Source organism: Salvia hispanica, chromosome 1 (assembly GCF_023119035.1).
Source record: "Salvia hispanica cultivar TCC Black 2014 chromosome 1, UniMelb_Shisp_WGS_1.0, whole genome shotgun sequence".
Lineage (NCBI taxonomy): Eukaryota > Viridiplantae > Streptophyta > Magnoliopsida > Lamiales > Lamiaceae > Salvia > Salvia hispanica.
This window is the reverse complement of record NC_062965.1, coordinates 26,058,218-26,079,375: the sequence shown is the minus strand read 5'-3', so window position 1 is coordinate 26,079,375 and position 21,158 is coordinate 26,058,218. Positions and strand designations below refer to the sequence as shown.

Here is a 21,158-nt window from a genome sequence, read left to right as displayed (position 1 = left end):
ACCAATTGCATTCTTGGTGGTATGATCTTTATTACACTATGTTTATATACAAATTCCAAATAACATTCCATTTACCAAATTTGCATTATTTATATAATTTAAAATCTTGAAGCATGAGTTATAACTTGTTAAATCTTACACTTCAATTGCAGGCCTTTTATGTGGATCGTGTTTTCCACAAAAAACTGCTGGTGTCACGCGATTTCCCGACCGTTTATGGCTGGACAAGCAAAAAGCTAAGGCAACGAGAGAAGATGGAGCTTGAGTCTAGTGATATTATCGGAAGCGGAAGTGTAGTAGAAAGAGGTGACCCTGACAAGCTGCCTCAGCCATCAAGGATAGTTGTCTTTGAAGCAGAAGAGCCGGAGCCAAAGGAGCAGTTGAAAACCGCGATGGAGGCGTTCGCAGAAGCAAGTGAAGATGCAGTACGGGGACTCGAAAATTTGGTGAGAAGTATGCATGATTTAAGTGATATAATCCAGGACTTTGAAGCGATGAAGCTTGCTGCATCGACTGCCTGCAATATGATGGGGATAATTGCTGAGATGGAGGGGGATGAGGAGAAAATGGTTGCGTCCATGAAGACTTCTTTGGCAAAGGACAAGCTGAATGCACCAGAACTTGTAGAGGCTGTGCAACGCGTGTTCAAAATTACAGCACAACTACCAAGCTTACAGACGAAAGGCTACCGTTTTACTCCATCCTTCTTTGGTAGCAGATAATGTAAGTTGAAGACTAACCCGAACACAAATGTAATTATTGATGGAAAACCAAGTTGCATGTACTAACTATTTGAACACTGGTGTCTCACTAGTATGTAATTTGTAATGGTACAATGACGATGTGGGACCGGTTCCTTGTTATGACCCACTAATTACATGTGTTTCTATGACTCAGATATGCGTTTAGTATCACTTAAGCTTATACGTTTCTATGACTCAGATATGCGTTTAGTATGACCCAAAGAGCTGATATGATGTTTTTGGATATTGTTAGTGTATTCTTCGGGCGTAGTAATTTTTTGTACCCATGACAAGCTTATCTGATATATGTGATACAAATGCTCTTTTAGTCTATGCATGATACTGTTTTCCAAAGTATTTTGTTACACAAACATAGTGAATCGCAAGGTGGTGTCGTCAGAAGAATCACCATGAATGAAAGAAACAGAACTAACATAAATGACTTACAAAGTTGTTTTGGTACACCATATATTGGAGTCAACAAGGTATATCTTCAAGGAATAATTCTTTACGTTTAATGATTATAATGAGCTAAACAGGATTCTGCAATGGCTTTATTGCTAGGGTTTGGGGCCCCTTGCACAACGGAAGACTTGTACAAAACAAATAAATCAAACACGGATCTATTTGACCGATTATGCGATTAATCAATTCACATATTAAACAGATAATTGCATGCTAGAACGCAAATAATTCATGCTTAAAGAAAATAAATCCTAAACATGAATTCTATGGTTTAGAGTTACCGATTTGATTCTCCAAAGAATCGTCGATTGCTCGCGCCTTCTCCACGATGATCTTCAATACTAGACCACGAATCTTCTCTCTGGTTCCCGAACTGTACTCCAATATCAGTGTGGGCTGATCTTACTAGAATACTAGGACTTAAATAAAGAAGACAGAAGAAATCTTTTTAGGAAAATGAGTGGAATTCGAAAATTCCTACAGCTGGGGAAGCTGAAATTTTTGAAAAATACAAAATAATGAAATTGTGATTCTTCTGTCTCCTTTATTCTCCTATTTATATTAAATTCCTTATGGGCCCAGACAGGGATCTATGGAAGGTTTTGGATATGGGCTCGCCCAATTAGCTTTTTATTAATTAAATTGAACCCACAATTTAATACAAGCTTATATTAGAATATTACGAGCAGCCACTACAGAAGTAATAATGAACTCTCCCCATCCAAATCCGAAATTACAAGTAATTCGGGTTTCCACTTTTATTATTTATTTCCCGCGCTTAAGATATAAATGTCCAATCATTAATTAATGTCTGCTATGGACTTAATTAATTAATATCTTATTAATTCCAAGAGTGGACTTGGCAAGAAACATTTATTTATTATTCATAGAGGAATAAAACTCCAACTGGCCAGTTTTCCGAATAATAAAACCTTGTTCGAGCTCCTCTTGAGGACATTATCAAACGAGACTCACCTCGTGCACGTTTCAACATAATAGCAATCCTAGCACCGCTAGATATTAATCACCACTACCCAATATATCGGGATTATTGGGTTGCGAAAAACCCGCAACATTTGATAAGTCAAAGTAGTGCATAATCAATACCGTATGCTCAATGCTAACATATGTAGATTAAGAAATATTATTTTATCAAGACCTAGTCTTTCAGTAGATAGCATAAAGACACGTCTTGCTGTTAGATCCGTTCAGTGCTCTACCACACCAATGTTATCTTATTTCAGTAAGGCTTAGAAATATGCGGACTGACATTGCAACCTTTCACGATAGGTAGCCAAAGCCTATCTAGGTTGTGAAATTCTTCTTTTTCTTTTGCAAAGCATTGCATAGATCTGACCGTGTTACCTTAAAGTGAACGACGCCCACAACCGGTCTACTAAGCAAAAGACTTAGACTTTGTTTACTTCTTATGCATTTAAATGTTTGTAAAACATCTTATAAATGCACAAGCAAACACAATGTAATAATAATAGTGATTCTATTCGTGCGAGACTGCTCGAATAATACTGAATCGGGTTAAAAGTGGATTGTAGAGTTTTACGTATACAAGAAAGATTCTATTCGCGCAAAACTTTCTCGAAACATGCTTTTCAGTATACCAAACCTAACATTTATCGTATTATATCTAGAAAATATTTTTGCAGATCAATGTCATACTTAAACATTCATTAATATTACTGTTGCATTTAGTCTGTTCCTCAGATCAGTAGTTTCACGGCTATAAGAAGAAATCAATGCTCGGACACAGGAAAATCTGTTACGAGTGTTGGTTCCGGAGCAGCACGTCTATGTGCATCGAAGGTAACTGATTATGTTATAACGTAATTCAAAAACTATATGTACTGAAATGTTTGTTGAGGTAGTGTATAGTACTTATTATCTATGACTGTTTCAGAGTGAGTACCAGGAGCGCAACCCAAAAAATGGTACATCATTACACAGTGGTGGCAGTGCATCACATCCGACAGGTTCAGAAAAGATACATTAAGTGTTGGTAAACATCGTTGTATGCATCTACTATGACCCAAAGGCTCGTACAGATTGACATTAGTCAAAGATTATTCGTAGCTTAGTCCGAACTGTCATATAAATAGGAAGGAGCTATCAACGTGGATGAGATTATAAAATCAGTCGTGGCTGACTACATGGAAGGCGGTGGTAATAATGCTGCAGACGAATTTTTCTCGGAAGCATCAGGAACAAATTTAATAATAAATTTGGATAATAAGCTTAGTAGCATTGATGAAACTAAGGTATGTGTCTATCCTTAGTTCCATTATTAAAGAAATACTACAATGTTGTATGCCTGTCTTTTGTAACATTATGTTAAAATTAACATGTAGGGTAAGTAACTCGTTGTTGAAGCAATTGTACACACTGCAGTGGAAGCGTATATGGAATATGACGAAGTTGATGAGGATTTTGTCACGCCTTTCTTTAATAAGTCAGAACCAAAAGTAGGAAAAGATTTGGTCATCTATGACAACGAACAAGTAAGTTTTGTTGTACTGATCTATTTGGTTCTAGGTAGAAGGGCAGATACTGCCTAAATTGAATTTATAGAGTTTTTATACATCATATCCAAATGACCTATAATATCTACTTGTAGTTACACGAAAACCATCACAAATTGAAGATGAACGTTCGTTCTAAGGCAGAGTTGAGATATTCTAATGCATTGCGTTCGCTATTTCTTGAGAAAGCAATAACCGTGTCATGCAAGCTTACTCCGGAGGAACGGGTTATGTATTACTGGTTGATGACCACTTACCACGGAAAAGAGTAAGTATTATGAAATAAACCGACCTATTAAATCTTTGGACTAATAACTAATAAATTATTTGTTGGAATGTCAGAGAAAATATTATATACATTGATCGAGTTGTTGAAGTCATGCTTTGGGAATTCTGTTCGTTATTGCCACATCGAGAAGTTTCTACAGGAATAATTAGTGCCCACTGCTCGGTACTTAACCAAATGGAATATTTGAAGTCGGTCACTTCACCCAAAAGGCTATTTTTCACAACCTACCCTGCTGTGAGTTAACCTAACCCACCTATATGGACACGAATATCTAGTTATCATGATATGTTTTTAATGATTTAAAGTTATTACCTAACTCTGATGCTATAACTTGTGCAGATGTACACGGTTGTGGAAGAAAATGGAAAAACTAATGATGCAGACAAACTAAATGAATTTGCCACAATCATTGACAAAGAGGTCAGCGAAATACCACACTTTAGATGGGAAGACATAGATATGGTATGTTGCTGTAGCATCCATGATACAAATTCAAAATTGGTTAGAGAAAACTATACTCATTTATGACAAAATGCCTAACATGTTACAAAATATAGGTTTTGTTTGCATTCTGCCTTTCAAAAAGGTACTACACTCTGTGCTTCTGTTTAATCGCAAAACAGTGGTGATAATAGAAGCTTCTAAAGATAGAGAAGAGCATGACCTCCGGTATACCTACGGTTCTGTTCCAGAGACGTTGGTATGTGTGACACATTAGTCCTCACATTAATATTTAAATGATATTTATACTGACGCATTGCATGTTTTACAGAGGACGTTCTTCTGTAAGTATTTAACCATGATTGGTTGCCACAATCAATGCAAGACCGTGATCAACGTACCTATTCAGAGGTTGAAGATGAGTTGGAGAATGACGGATAATATTGAGGACAATGGTGTTTATTTGCTCAGACACCTTGAAGTCTACATGGGTGAGAGAGAGGTCAATGGAGTTGTGGACTATCAACTAAAAAACAAAGGTGTGCTTCAGTATCTAAGAGCTAAATACAATCGTGTGTTGTTGTTAGCAAGAAATAACCATTGTGCATTACTGAATAAAGAGGAAGCATCCAAACACTATGCGAAGGAGAGCAAGAAAACAAAGATCAACGAAGAAAAGATGATCGCAAACTACGGATCATGATCACTATTTATTGTTCATATCTTTATAGATTACCACTATTTTAGTTAAAGGATGTTTAGTCATTGTAATTCTCGTTTTCAGAACCATGTTTTATACATGTCAGCTTGCTATTATTGTTACTATATATTATTTCATCTGTATTCATGAATGGATTCTCTATGCACTAGTAATAGTACTCCAGATGATGTTGCATTGTCCAAATTAGTTTAAAAACAGAGATACCAACACGACATCTGTCCAATTTTGCTGCTAATATTTACAAATGTAAAGATTAACCATATGTATGATGATATGACCCAAAAATAGCATAACTATGAATGGCACATATAAATGTGGATTTTTCCATCTAATTTTCAGTCATTTGACTTAAAATGGCACATATAATGACGTGAAATTGGTCATTTGACTTAAAGTGGCACATATAATGACGTGAAATTGTACTTCTGTACCACAAAATTAGTCGTTGCGTAAAACTGCTCTCTGAAACACCCTGTAATGCGTACTTCATGTTTACTGCATGCGAAGTACTGTGTGATAAAAAAATACAATGCAATGGGTCATAATAAATTAATATATGAGTCATAGCAACAAATAAATGATCAACTAGTGGCATAATAAACCAACATTTGAGTCCTGGCATCACATTACTGAGTAACCTAATGTCTTATACCATTCTGATCGAAATGTTCATATCAAACAAGCTGAAGCAATACAAAATATTCTTGTCAGAGGGTCATAATAAACGAATATATGAGTCATGGAAACGTATGGGTAATTTGGGTGATAATAATCCACTATTCGAGTCATGCCATAAAACTACTGAATATCAGAATGCGTGATACAAAACAGACCGAACTGAGTAATTTCCAACAACATGACATTGAACTAATGTTACTTCAAAAGAAAAAGAATACATGGTATCAAACTTTAGAATTTCTTCTCGAGCGCTGTTTTTCTTTCTCTTTTAATTTGTCGCAGTTCCTTGAATCGTGGTGACCCCACTCCTGACATTTCTTGCATTGACGCAAAGGCTTGCTCTTAAGCTTCAAAGCCTTCTCCACTCTTGAGGGGACTCTACTACCAGATCCCTTTGTGCTGACGACTTCAGGTGGTTGAACATCTACTTCTAGGGGTGCCTCTGCCCCATAAAATTCTTCAATAAGCATCTTCTTCTGTGCTGTAGACGTTACTACTCCGCCGTCGAAAATCTGATGCCTTGCTTCATGAACTATAGATGTAAGCTCATGCATTTGATCAATATTGACAGAAACAGCATGGTGCAACTCCAACATCTCTCCCAATAAAATTGCTTGCGCCTTTTTCTTGTCATCATCATAACCATGCGTTGCTACATCTTCGAATTGGACAGCATGCACAACCTTAACTAGAGGAGATTTCAACCATCTACCTCCAATCCGATTCTTCGGAATCAAGCGCATCTTTTTGTTCTTCAACACATGAAGGATGTGGCAGCATACAAGACCGATCATAGAAAACATCTTACATCCACAATGGAACAAAGAATCCTCCACGGAGAATGTTACATCCCATGTGTTTGAATAATGATCTAATACCTTGTAAAGCTCGGGACTTGATTCATTTGATATAGATATAAGGCTGCAATGGTAATACGCCTCCAGTATCTGTTCGTGTATTTCCTTGAATGCATAGTCTGAATATTGTTGATGCATGCTTCTCAACAGACCACTCTGTATCATCTTTGCGGTAGTATTCACGTCTTTTGCGGATTGGTTGCGTTGGGCATCAGCAGCATTGTTGAAGTTTATTAAAAACATAACAAGGTTAGCCTCGGACTGAGTATACCTCTTAAAAAAACTGTTCTGAGATTCAGAAACAGATGTTTTCTTTATCAGATAACTGTTAGGAAAGTCCCTAAAGTATGCCGGAACCCAGAACTCTCTAGATTCGAACATAGAAACAAACCAGTCTGCGTCTTCAAGTTCATATGACTCCATGACAGTGTTCCATTTGTCTTCAAACTCGGTGGGTTCAATTAACTCGGACCAAACACACGAATTCAAATCCTTTTTAAAATCAGAATTACCAAGTAGTGATTTAGGTACCTTTTCAGCTACTTTAGCCATGATGTGCCACATGCACCATCTATGACTTGTATCCACAAGAACATTTTCAACAGCTACTTTCATTCCCAAGTCTTGATCAGTAATAATCAACTTAGGAGCAGTACCATGTACTTGACAAACTATTTGAAAAGCCATGAAAAAGAGACTGCACTCTCACTACAAAGCAAACCAGCTCCAAAGGACACCGCACGCCCATGGTCGTCCTTCCCAGTGAATGGAGCAAATATCATAGAGTAACTGCACAACAAAATAACAAAGGATTAAATCATTAACATGTGCATATCGATGTTGTATGCTAATATGTCATAATAAACTGAAATCATATCATAACAGAAAAAGGCAACAATTTTAAGGGGGATAACAATTACCTATTCATTGAGTAGGTAGTGTCAAACGAGACAATGTCACCAAATTGCATGAAATTATTCTTAGCAATAGGATCGCACAGAATAAATGCATCAATCAACTACGAGAATCAACCTCATACTCGTACGTGAAGGCGTCACAACTTTCCTTCTTCTTCTTCATCTCGTCTATTATCATTTGGGCGTCATATCCTTCAGCGTATCTTCTGATGTCCCATGTGTAGTTACAGATGCCCAACAGAGTACACCCAACAGACTCATATCCGCCCATCAATTCAGTCAACAGCTTGAAAGTGAGAGAATGACCGATATTAGCACCAACACAATCCGTAATAAATTTTTGGTGAACTGGATCAAGTTGAAGATTTAATCTCATGAACTTCTGGTGTTGTACCAAAACCATGGGGCGGTTGTGTTCTTCGTTCAAGTGTTGAATGACATAACCACGGTCAGAATCGCATTTGAATGCAACCCAAGCATTACATCCATATTTTTTAGATTTACATCGTCGTTTGGGTTGTTCATCGTTAAATTTCTGCTCACCTTCTCTGTTACACACCATGTAAAACCATATGGTAAGATCATCAACCTTCTTTGAACCGTTCTTCCTTGTGTCAAAACCGATACATCAACCATAGTTCTCGTAAAACTCAATGGCATTTTCCAAAGTAGGGAAGCTACGACCAACAAAAGGTTTAAGCTCTATAGGGCATTCTGGTGTATTTAAATATGTAATGTTAAAAACAAAGACAGTCAGTGTTGATAGTCCTAAAATAATACAGGCAGTATAAAGTACTGCTAAAAATTGTCACAATATATAACATGTCATGCTAAGTGCATATTTAAGTCATACAAAAACATGTCATAGTTGCCCCTTTACTAAGAAATACTTGTATCATTACTACTACTGATGAAGACTCAAAGATAAAAACAACCCAAATGTTGTGTCATACTAAGTGCGGATTGAAGTCATACGAAATAATGGCATAATAAACAGATAAATAAGTAATGATTGTAACATTACTAAAACAAAACGATAAAGAATTCATGGTTGAATCATTATCAAAATTACAGTCACAAAATTAAAATCATAACCTGTATTGTTAAGAATGTCATCGGGGGATGATTGATTATCTAGATATGAAGTAGATGGCGTTTCAGATTCCATGTCCAGAACGATTGAATCTGGAAACAAGTGCTCTATAAGTGTAACAGAATGATGCAGCGACTGAATGTTATAAACGAAAATATGTAGTTTTCAACATTGTGGAATGCAAACTCAAAGGCCGTGAAGAAGAAAACTGGAAACTAAGTAGAAAGTAAAATGAATTAAAGATCATATGAATCTTCAGAGAATATATGAATGAGAGAAATTATGGATTGTAAGACACATAACTCACGCTGATGATCAGTGAGTGGAGAGAGGAATATGGAACATTATAGGAACTTCCATAACCAACGAAAACATGGATTGACCAAAGTGACCTTTTATGAATATAAATTATTAAATTAATATAATCTGACAAATAAATCTAGCCATTAGATAATCTAATCTTAAGATGATCACGCCTAATCCTATGGATAATAAATCGTTTGTATTTCTTTATTTAAGGCCATTTTTGTTTTGATCAAAATCCTATATATATATATATATATAGAGTTGTGATCAATGTCGAACCAATTTTAAAGACCGAACTAGAGACCAAATCTGGGCCATTAGATCTAGTTTTTTTGATGAGATGTGCTGCTGCGAAATTTTTTTCTTCTTCATTACTAGCCCATGTTACTTCATTATATAGGTTTATTACTTCATTCTGTACTTCAAATGCTTCTACACATACTTCATTCCAACAATTTATTACATTATTCAATGTGTTTATTAAACCATATTAGCGTCATGGCGTTGGTGATAGATATTGTAGAGAGAAAGACCGACAAGCATTAGATCTAGTTTTTTTGATGAGATGTGCTGCTGCGAAATTTTCTTCTTCTTCATTACTAGCCCATGTTACTTCATTATATAGGTTTATTACTTCATTCTGTACTTCAAATGCTTCTACACATACTTCATTCCAACAATTTATTACATTATTCAATGTGTTTATTAAACCATATTAGCGCCATGGCGTTGGTGATAGATATTGTAGAGAGAAAGACCGACACGCAACGGCGAAACCACATTTACGTACTGAAATGAAGTAAAAACCTACTGGAATGAAGTAAAAACTCACTAGAATGAAGTAAAAACCTACTAGAATGAAGTAATACATTCTGGAACGAAGTTAAATCTTCGTAACATGTTAGTATGACTTATTTACCTTCGGATGAATTAAAATAGGCTCGTGATGAAGGCGAAAATAATTTATAAATTTCTGTATTTTATCCATAAAAAACTAGATCTAAAAGCCCTAATTTGGTAGAGTTCGGTGGTTCGGTCTTTAAGAGTGGATTTGTGGATAATAGGACTCTATATATATATATATATATATATATATATATATATATCTTGAGTTTTGATCTATGTAAAACCCATTCTCAATACAAAAATACAGAACCAAGCATACAAAGGTCATTTTTAGGTTATCGTAAGCTTATTTTTATGTCATTATAATTAGGATGACATAAAATGATATTAACATGACCTCAAACCCAAATTTTATAATATGACCTAAAACTTCTTTATAATGACCCACCGTGTTTTTATTTAATTATTGATCATTAGATTGAAAAATCTCATGGTCAGGATTTGGTCTAGATTGTATTGAGGTGCATTTTTGTATTGATCATTTTCATATATATATATATATATATATAGGGATGTACTAAGATGACAACCCTCTTTATTGTAACACCATACCACCATTTTAGGCCATTGGATCTGAAAATCGTGTGCTTGTCATGCTACCACGTGTAAAAACACGGAGGGATAAAATAGACAATTTATAATTTTACGCTACCAGATTGCAGTGCTGTTCATTGAATATTGCAGTCTTCCATAACAATATTGCAGTTTACCACGACTGCAATATCAAATACAGTAGACTGCAAACCCGTGTTTTTTCACGAAACTTAATCCTAGGCGTCCATAGATGAGATCTAACAGACTATATTGGTGATACGGTGTTATCCTATCTATGGTGGCACCATAGTGCACCCATATATATATATATATATATATATATATATATATGGACGCGTTTAGATCAATAAGTGAAATTCTGTCAAAAATTAAAACAAATCTCAGTCATTGGATCTTGTAATGTAACCGTTAGATTAATGCCACGTGTCATCTAGTAATGTAGATTATTAGTCAAATAATGTAACTTTGATAATAATGTACTATTTTAGTACAATAATGTAGCATTTTAGTCTAATAATGATAATGTATCATCTTGGGCTAATAATGTAACTTATCACATCCATCCAATCTCAGGATCCAAGGACTTAGATTTGTTTTGATTTTTAACAGAATTTCACTTATTGACCATAATGTTCCCCTATATATATATAGGGATGTACTAAGATGACAACACTCTTTATTGTAACATCATACCACCATTTTAGCCATTGGATCTGAAAATCGTGTGCTTGTCATGCTGCCACGTGTAAAAACACGAAGGGGTAAAATAGGAAATTTCTAATTTTACGTTACCAGATTGCAGTGTTGTTCATTGAATATTGCAGTCTTACCACAACAATATTGTAGTTTACCACGACTGCAATATCTAATACAATAAACTGCAATATCTAATACAGTAGACTGCAAACCCGTGTTTTTTCACAAAACTTAATCCTAGGCGTCCATAGATGAGATCTAACGGACTATATTGGTGGTATGGTGTTATCCTATCTATGGTGGCACCATAGTGCACCCCTATATATATATATATATATATATATATATATATATATATGAGTCTCATTATCCACAAACCCACTCTTAAAGACCGAACCACCGAACCATACTAAATTAGGGCTTTTGGATTTAGTTGTTTATGGATAAGATTCACAAATTTATAAATTATTTTCGCCTTCATCACGAGCCTATTTTAATTCATCCGAAGGTAAATAAGTCATATAACACGTTACGATGATTTAACTTCATTCCAGAATATATTACTTTATTCTAGTAGGTTTTTACTTCATTCCAGTAGGTTTTTACTTCATTCCAGTACTTAAATGTGGTTTCGCCGTCGCGTGCCGTTCTTTCTCTCTACAATATCTATCACCAACGCCATGACGCTAATATGGTTTAATAAACAAATGGAATAATGTAATAAATTATTGGAATAAAGTATGTGTAGAAGCATTTGAAATACAGAATGAAGTAATAAACCTATATAATGAAGTAAAATGGGCTTATAATGAAGCCGAAAAAATTTTCACAGCAGCACATCTCATAAAAAAAACTAGATTTAGTGGCCCAAATTTGGTCTCTAGTTCGGTTTTTAAAATTGGTTCGACATTGATCACAACTCTATATATATATATATATATATATATATTTATATAGGGATGTACTAAGATAACAACCCTCTTTATTGTAACACCATACCACCATTTTAGGCCATTGGATCTGAAAATCGTGTGCTTGTTATGCTGCCACGTGTAAAAACACGGAGGGGTAAAATAGGAAATTTCTAATTTTACGTTACCACATTGCAGTGCTGTTCATTGAATATTGCAGTCTTAACACAACAATATTGCAGTATACCGCGATCTGCAATATCCAATACGAGTAGACTGCAATATCTAATACGATAGACTGCAAACCCGTGTTTTTTCACGAAACTTAATTCTAGGCGTCCATAGATGAGATCTAACGGACTATATTGGTGGTATGGTGTTATTTTAACTATGGTGGCACCCTAGTGCACCCCTATATATATATATATATAAGGATGTATTCAGATTAATGTATAAAAAGCTGTTAAAATGTAAAACTAATTACACCCTTATATTAAGTGTGATGTAATGGTTGATATGGAAGACGTGGCATTTAAAAATTAATAAAATAATCAAAAAGGGTAGAAATGGTAAAGCACAATAATACATAATTTCGCTACATGATGTATGTATATTTGTACATCATGTTCTATTAGTACATGATGTTAATGTATGACTGAATTATGTACACATTATCATGGGTATATCGTACATTATTATCCGACTCATGCTTCTGTGAATTTGTAGATGTTATATAGTATAGCTTCCATTTACAAAAGCATGAGTCGGTACATTATCATGGGTACATAGTACATTACCTGATGTGAATGAAAGCTATACTATATAGCATCAGCAAATTCACAAAAGCATGAGTCGGTACATTATCACGAGTATATCGTACATTACCTGGATAAGTGATGTACGATATACCCATGATAATGTACCGACTCATGCTTTTGTGAATGGAAGCTATATAGCATCTACAAATTCACAAAAGCATGAGTCGGTACATTATCATGGGTATATCGTACATCACTTATCCAGTAATGTAGTATCGTATTAATTCCCTTAGGGCCGAAAGTTAACATCATTCACTAAAGGTTTAGTAGTCCATGGGGCTAGGATGTAGTACCATCGTATTAACATAACGTTCACTAATCGGAGGAAGTTAGATCCAGTCCCCTAGGATTAACTTATCTATAGGGCTAGGGTATAGTATCCACACGATTAGCTTAGTGAAAGTTGTGTTACTGAGTCGGTACTACACCCTAGCCTCATGGATTGCTAAACCCTTGGGGAATGGATATAACTTTCGCCACTCATTTAATAAATTATAATCTACATTACGTAGAAGAGACATATACATTAATAACGCAATAATGTATACATTACGTTAATGTACTAATCCATATAAATGATGTAACAGTAATATACCCAAATTGCCCTTTAATGTACGAAAATGGTATAATAATGTACAACGATGCTTTTAGTCATAGCCCTTAGATTAATAGATCTAAGGGATTATATTAGTCATATGATTTATACTAGGGGTGATAAGGAGGGTAATGCATAATTAGGGTAATGCGTAATGTATATATATAGGGATGTGATCATATGATAACCCATAATTATGGTGATAACCTAATAACCCTCATTTTATGGACGAAAAGTATGATTTTATAATACAGAATATCATTTTATAGATTAAAAGTATCATTTTATGTATGCTGAAAAAAAATCATTTTTAGTAAAAATGATACTTTTGACCCACAAAATGATAGGGTTATTAGGTTATCACATAAATATGAGTTATCATTATAACGCACATATATATAATATATATATAGGGATGTATTCAGGTCAGAACGCTAAGTATATGTAAAACTCAAAACACTTGCAGTCCATTGGATCTTATGATCTAACGGTTAGATTAATGCCACGTGTCATCTAATGATGTAGAATTTTAGACTAATAATGTAGCTCGGATAATAATGTAGCAATTTAGGTTAATAATGTAGCATTTTAGTTTAATAATGTACAGTTTTAGTCTTACAATGTACATTTCTAGTCTAATAATGTACCTCGCCTAATAATGTAGATTTTTAGTATGATAATGTAACTAATCACAACCATCCAATCTAATGATCCAAGGGCTGTGATTTGTGCTGTATTTTACACTAAGATGCTGTAAGGACCCTAACACACCCCTATATATATCAAACATAAGAATGCATTTAAATCCAGAAATGCAGCCCAAATCTTGGCCCTAGGATTAGATGATCTAATGGTCAATAATTAACCAAAAATACGGAAGGTCATAATTTAGTAGTTTTAGGTCATATTATAAGATTTGGATTTATGTCATATTAAGATCATTTTAGGTCATGCTAACAAAGCATGACCTAAAAATAAACTAACTATGACTTAAAAATGCCTTACGTATGACTTTGTTCTGTGTTTCTGTATTTAAATCTGGTCTTCATAGATCAAAACCATATATATATATATATATATATATATATATATATATATATATATATTTGCGTTTAAAATAACAACACATCTTAAAATGACACTGTGACACCTAGTATTCAGCAATATTAAACACTACACAACAATAGTATAAACGCGTATTGGATATTGCTGGCCGAGAAAATTTACCGTTGAGCATTTTTATGATTGCCACATGGAAGCTGATTATTCGTCCACGTGTACAAATAATTGGTGAGGAATGGTGATATGGTGTTACTTTAAAAGTATTGTTATTTTAACGCACCCTGATAGATATTTTCATTCTAGTCTATTAATTATTCAAGAAATTCTACAACTCTAGAATGGTGTACAGTTACGGTTATCGCAACGGGAGCGACAAATAAGGTCTTCTGTTCCACTTTTACATTTTTAATCATAATTTAATGTAAGTTCTTAGGCTTTAAAGGGGCTTCTTGGTATGATGGAATGGAATGTGATTCCTACTTCCATTCTATTCATTTGTTTGGTGTGATGGAATGAATGAGTGAATGGATGAAAATGCAAAGAAAATCCAAAGAAATGAACATTTCATTCCAACCTCCATTCCATTCCAACCTCCATTCCATTTCATTCCATCATGCCAAACATTCATTTGTTTCTTTCGTACACAAGCAAATATATATACTCCCTCCATGCCATAAAAATATGCACAAAAATGTAGTAGTTGTAAAAAAGTTATTAGAAAATGTCTCGTTTTTATATATACTCCCTCCGTGCTATAAAAATATAATATTTGATGACGACACAAATTTGATGCGAAATTGGTAAAATATGAGAATAATAACATTATTAAAATAATGTTAATAAAGAAAGAAATCAACCTCATAAAAACAAAAAAATTGCTATAAAAGTTAAAGAAGACTAATTTTATTCAGAAAAGTTATTTACCTTTTAATACTCCCTCCGTCCCACTCAAGATGACCACATTATTGAGTGACACGAGAAGTGTTGTTAGGTGGAATAAAGTAGAAAGAAAAAAAGTACTCCCTCTGTTTATTCATAGTTGAGTCATTTTTCCATTTCGAGAAGTTTCTTCATAGTTGAGTCATTTCTATATATGGTAATCTTTTTCTCTTTCTTATTTTACTCTCTTACTTTACTCTCTCTACTTTCTTCACTTTATACTTTATTCTCTCTACCTTTTCATCTCTCTTACTTTTTTATCTATTTATTTAACACATCCAATATTCATTTCTAAAACTCCGTGCCGAAAAGTTTCGCCTCAACTATGGCGAAACGGAGGGAGTAGTTGAATATCTTAATGAGGAAAGAGGAGAAAGGATGTTATTCCCAAAATTGGAAAGTGATAATCTTAATTGGGACAAACAGAAAAGGAAAGGTTGTTATCTTGAATGGGACGAAGGGAGTAATATATAACTGAAATACATTAATAGAATGTGAAATCTATTTATTAATATAATAAAATTAAATAAGATATGTAATGACTAATGACGAGCACTACCAATGGTGGACGCAGTAGAAGGGGGAAGAGTTCCATTTTCTTGATTTTTCTACTATAAATTTTTTTTAAAATTCTAAAAACTATCTTCAATTCTCCCTAAGATATTGTTTTAGATGACTAAAAGGGGAAGGAGGGGCTGAACGAAATTAAAGAATTGATAATAACAAAGGTGAAAATGTAGCAACAACGGATGCCGTGTGGTTGAGGAAGAAGAAAACGTTTTCAAAACAAATATTAGTCACTCCTATTTCTACTACGACTTGTAAAATGTGTAAGTGTAAATATGTTGATAGCTTTAAAATGAGATCCTGTTCACTTATATGCTCCTATTTTAAAACATTTTGTTTTAAATAAAGTGCTGCTTTAAAATTGTGCAGTGTAAACTTTATTTTGAAATTATGGATTGTACACAAAATTTAAAAATGAGTAACCAATAGAAAATCTAATTATAGGGTTTCACGGCAAAAACCATCATTTACACTATAATTTTAATTTTCTTGTAATCTATGTAAATTCAATAATTCAAAAGTATTGGATTAGTAAAATGTTTATGTGTGTTTATAAGTGTAGCGTTTGTAGCTTTTTCATACTTCCTCCGTCCATAAAAAATAGGACACATCGTAAATGATATGAGTTTTAATGTGGAATTGGTAAAATAAGAGAGAAGTAGTGTTAGTGGAATGTGTGGTTCATATTATTAGTAAGAGAGAAGGAAAAAAGTAAGAGAAAAGTTGTTGAAAACTTTCCTTTTTAAATGTGCTCTATTTTTTGTGGATAACCAAAAATGACAAATATGCTTTATTTTATGTGGACAGAGGGAGTTTGATATATTTTTATATATAGTGATCGTGATTAATTCTTGATAACTTATTAGTTTATTAATTTATAAATATTACTAGTTAGATAGCACAAAACATATCAGTTTCTTGGTAATAATAATTCGTTGATTCATAGATATCAGTTGAATTTTATAATATTGAAAGCAATTAACTTTAATTAATTAGCGAAATAAGTTCTTAAATTCTCATTGTTTAGTTATCAATTAATCACAATTACATATATATATATATATATAGGATATATTACTTTTCTTGTCCCATAAAAATAAAAATTTTGAGAATATCAAGGTTTTTAAGAAAAGGAAGGAAAATATAAATTAACATTAGTAGATAATGAGACCTACACCATTAATTATACGATGTGTGTTTTAAAATAAAATTGAATTGCTTTTCATGAGTAAATCAAAATAGCACAAAGAGTCTATTTTATAAGGACAAATTCACTGGTATTATAGTAGATTTATGACGTCTGCCACTGGACACTACACATAATCGCGGGAGGGGGTGTTTGTTTAAGCCCGATAGAGAGAGAGGGAGACATATTCCACGCCATTATTGCCACGGCCAGAGGTGAATTTAATAGTGTCACTGTATTTTACACAATCGATCGTTAGAGCATCCGCAATAGCGGACTAGAGCACGGACTAGCAGTTAGGGCATGGGAACGTCCACTATTGCGTTAGGCTAATGCGACGGACGTCCCGAAGTAGGACGAGCTCTCATTCGTAGACTTAAACCGTTATCCAATCGCTAGTCCGTTATTGCGTGGACACCGATTTTTTTAATTATTTTTTATGTATACTTATATTTACAACTTATTGCACTTTACTTTTTTAATATTTGATAAATACCAACAATTAAAATGAATTAATAGTATTTGTCAATTTATTTGCTTGACTAGAGCGTCGGCTAGTTCTAAAGTTAGCCTATTAATTGGCTGTGGGAAGTCTGAATGACGTGGCAGATTGTGAGAAGTTCGTGTGACGTGACATAATGTGTTTCTGGTTAGTCCTAGTGCTAGGCTATTAGCTAGTCCGTGCTATTGTAGATACTCTTACATTAGATGGTGACAGTATTGGAGGAGTTGACTCAGATCTTGATATGTCCAAAATTAAATTACTATGCAATTTCATATGGTTGTGGACATCTACTATCATGAATAAGTACAGTTGTGGACCAAGCTTTCATGGAAATTTACAGCTCTTATTCTGCCATATTAGAATTAAGTCAACGTAATAGACATGACACAAGAGTGGATGTTTCTATCCTACAAATAAAACGCGTGATCTACGGCATATATTTACCAGAGGGAGAGAGGAGCCCATAAGTAAAGCATTGACTATGAGTAATCCACTCTCTCGTCCAGAGTAAAATCAATAATAACTATTCATACATAAAGGAAAGTAACGGTTAAAAATAAGATGGTCAGTAGTAGCCTCAAACCAATACTCAGAAAAACAGCAATGTCCAACCACACAATCTTGTTTCTCCTCCTCGTTTCTACAGCAGCAGAAGCCCAAACAAGATCATCCAACATCACCTTAGGCTCTTCCCTCACACAGTCACACCCACCTCCAACTCCTCCTGGCTTTCCCCCTCCGGCGTTTTCGCCTTCGGATTCTTCCCCCAACACGTCAATGGCTACGCTGTCGGCATCTTTCTTCCCGACAAAACCGTCGTCTGGACAGCAAATAGGGACACCAGTCCGACCGTCCCTGACGATGTCATCTTCCTGCTACTATCTACCGACGGCAGGCTAATTTTGCGCCGGAGGCAAGGCCCAGATGTACAGGTCATCAGCCCCTCCACAACCATCGCGTCTGCATCAATGCTCGACAATGGCAACTTTGTTCTCTATGATTCCGAGTCCAGAATCATCTGGCAGAGCTTCGACAACCCGACAGACACCCTCCTCCCCGGCCAGCGCCTCCTGGAGAGGGAAGAGATCGTCTCCAGCGCCTCGGAGACAGACTATGGGAGAGGGAATTTCAGGCTGAAGATGCAACATGATGGAAACCTCGTGCAGTATCCTGTCAACACGCCGGACGCAACGCCTTACGATTACTATGCATCAGAAACAAACACGGATGGTAACGTCTCTCTCAACCTCGACCGAGACGGCCGACTCTATCTGCTGCACAACGATAGAGTGACTCTGCTGAATATATCCAATGGTGGACTCCCTACGCAGGGATCCATCAATTTTATGAGGCTCGATGTCGGAGGAATCTTCCGCATCTATTCTCTCTCCCTCGGTGATCTCAACTTGACCAGGAGATGGTCCTCCACGGAGGACGAGTGTGCTCCCAAAGGTATCTGCGGAATCAACGCCTTCTGTATTCTGATAGATAGTGCGCCAGAATGTCAGTGTCTTCCCGGTTTCGTCTTTGTTCAGTCCGTCTGTTCAAGAAACTTCTCGGTGCAGGGCTGTTCCAAAACGGACAATAGACTTAGGTACGATATGAGAACAGTCGAAAACACCGTATGGGAGGATAGCTCATATGAGATCTTGCAAATGATGATGAATGAAGAAGAGTGCAGCAAAGCATGCCTCGATGACTGCAACTGTGAAGCAGCCTTCTATAAAGACGGCCAATGCAAAAAGCAGAGGCTTCTGTTAAGATATGGAAGAAGGTCTCTAGAAGACTCAAACGTGGCTGCTCTCATTCGCTTCGGTACAAACACAGTACCCGACATTGGAGGCGATTCGGACCGTAAAAGAATCATCAAGAATGAGGGGCGTATGGACATCCTCATCATCGGAATTGTTCTCATGTCCATAGGCGTCTTGACGTTGTCAATTTCTGTGATATTTGTTCGCCAGAGACAGAAGGACTACATGAAGATCAGCAAGGAAGCTGGAGATAGCTTTGTCGAGGGCATTTCGCTGCAAGTGTACACATTCCAGCATCTGTCCGAAGCAACAAACGGCTTCAAGGAAGAGGTGGGGAGAGGAGCATCTGGCACGGTGTTCAAAGGGGTTATGCAGAATGGCCTGAAAATGGTGGCGGTGAAGAGGTTGGAGAAGGAATTCGCACAAGGAGAAAGAGAGTTCCAGACAGAGTTGAAGACGATTGGAAAGATGTATCACCGGAACCTAGTCCGGCTCTTAGGTTACTGCTTCGATGGAGACAACAAACTACTGGTGTTTGAGTATATGAGGAACGGATCCCTTGCAAACATACTTTTCAATCAAGAGAAACGACCAAACTGGGAGGAACGGATGGATATCGCTCGAGATGTATCGAGAGGGATACTGTATCTGCACCAAGAGTGCGAGACGCAGATCATTCACTGCGATATAAACCCTCAGAACATACTAATGGACGATAACTGGCGTGCAAAGATATCTGATTTTGGGCTGGCAAAGCTACTGAAACAAGATCAGACTAATACAATTACTGGGATAAGAGGCACTAAGGGCTATGTTGCACCAGAGTGGTTCCAAAAGCAGCCGATCACAGTGAAAGTTGATGTGTATAGCTTCGGAGTGATGCTATTGGAGATCATATGTTGTAGGAAGTGTGTTGATTCGAGCAAGAATGAGAAGAGGCAATTCTTGAGGAATGGGTTTACGACTGTTATGCAACAGGGAAGATTGGGAGTCTGGTGGGGGATGAAACGGTGGATGAGAGTGAAGTGGAGAGGATGGCAAAGATAGGGATATGGTGTGTGCAGTCTGAGCCGTCGCTACGTCCAACAATGAAGAACGTTCTGCTAATGTTGGAGGGTATTATCGACATTCCCGAACCTCCTAATCTTGGTTCTTATTCTTAAGCCATCTAGCTTTAATATTGGAGGGTATTGTCGACATTCCTGAACCTCCTAGTCTTACTTCTTTTTCTTAAGTTCCATCTAGCTTTACTATGAGTGTGCTCTCTCTGTTCATGAACTAATGACCTTGGTTGATTTGAAACAAGTTTTAATAAATTGATTGAGTCATGTATTGTAAGTTAAATGTAATGTGTTGTGAGTGCAATGAGGGTGGGTGTCTGTTAAAATTGAGAATCAAAATTTAATTGTTTAGGAGTTAGTTTAGCTGTTTTTTCTAGCTTTAATATCGCAATGTATTATAATTTGTAATATAGTCATTAAAGATATTTCCCTCTTTTCTCCCTTCATGTCCAATTTTCTCCCATATATGGCAATTTCCTCATCTTCTTCCATATATTTTTTTGCATTTTTGATTCTCCAAATTTCATAATACCTTCAAGAAATTTGTGTTACCAGATTG

General features: G+C 35.6%; 2 protein-coding genes across 2 annotated transcripts; one reads left to right on the top strand and one right to left on the bottom strand.

Annotated features, from left to right (window-relative positions):
* Window positions 1-6,095: 6,095 nt before the first annotated feature.
* LOC125192410 (protein FAR1-RELATED SEQUENCE 5-like) lies at window positions 6,096-18,739 on the bottom strand. Its single transcript, XM_048089957.1, has 9 exons — window positions 18,715-18,739; window positions 18,368-18,604; window positions 8,741-8,830; window positions 8,279-8,359; window positions 8,189-8,193; window positions 7,761-7,931; window positions 7,649-7,707; window positions 7,450-7,517; window positions 6,096-7,399 (listed from the first exon to the last, which is right to left on the bottom strand). Exons 1-9 carry the CDS (start codon window positions 18,737-18,739, stop codon window positions 6,096-6,098), a joined length of 2,040 nt encoding a protein of 679 aa, XP_047945914.1.
* A 13-nt stretch (window positions 18,740-18,752) lies between these two features.
* On the top strand, window positions 18,753-20,708 carry LOC125192401 (G-type lectin S-receptor-like serine/threonine-protein kinase LECRK3). The gene has a single exon (XM_048089944.1). The coding sequence runs from the start codon at window positions 18,753-18,755 to the stop codon at window positions 20,583-20,585; it is 1,833 nt and encodes a 610-aa protein (XP_047945901.1). The 3' UTR covers window positions 20,586-20,708.
* The last annotated feature ends 450 nt before the right edge of the window (window positions 20,709-21,158 follow it).

Bases quoted from the DNA above. Each gene is read 5' to 3' on its own strand.
- LOC125192410 (XM_048089957.1), bottom strand. From the start codon at position 18,739: ATGGTTGTGGAGGGGCTGATGACCT. The intron at 8,831-18,367 runs GTTTGAGGCTAC...ACTTGTTTCCAG, and splicing joins TGCTGTTTTTCTGAGTATTG to ATTCAATCGTTCTGGACATG. The intron at 7,708-7,760 runs GTTGATTCTCGT...CCTATTGCTAAG, and splicing joins CCTTCACGTACGAGTATGAG to AATAATTTCATGCAATTTGG.
- LOC125192401 (XM_048089944.1), top strand. From the start codon at position 18,753: ATGCTCGACAATGGCAACTTTGTTCTCTATGATTCCGAGTCCAGAATC.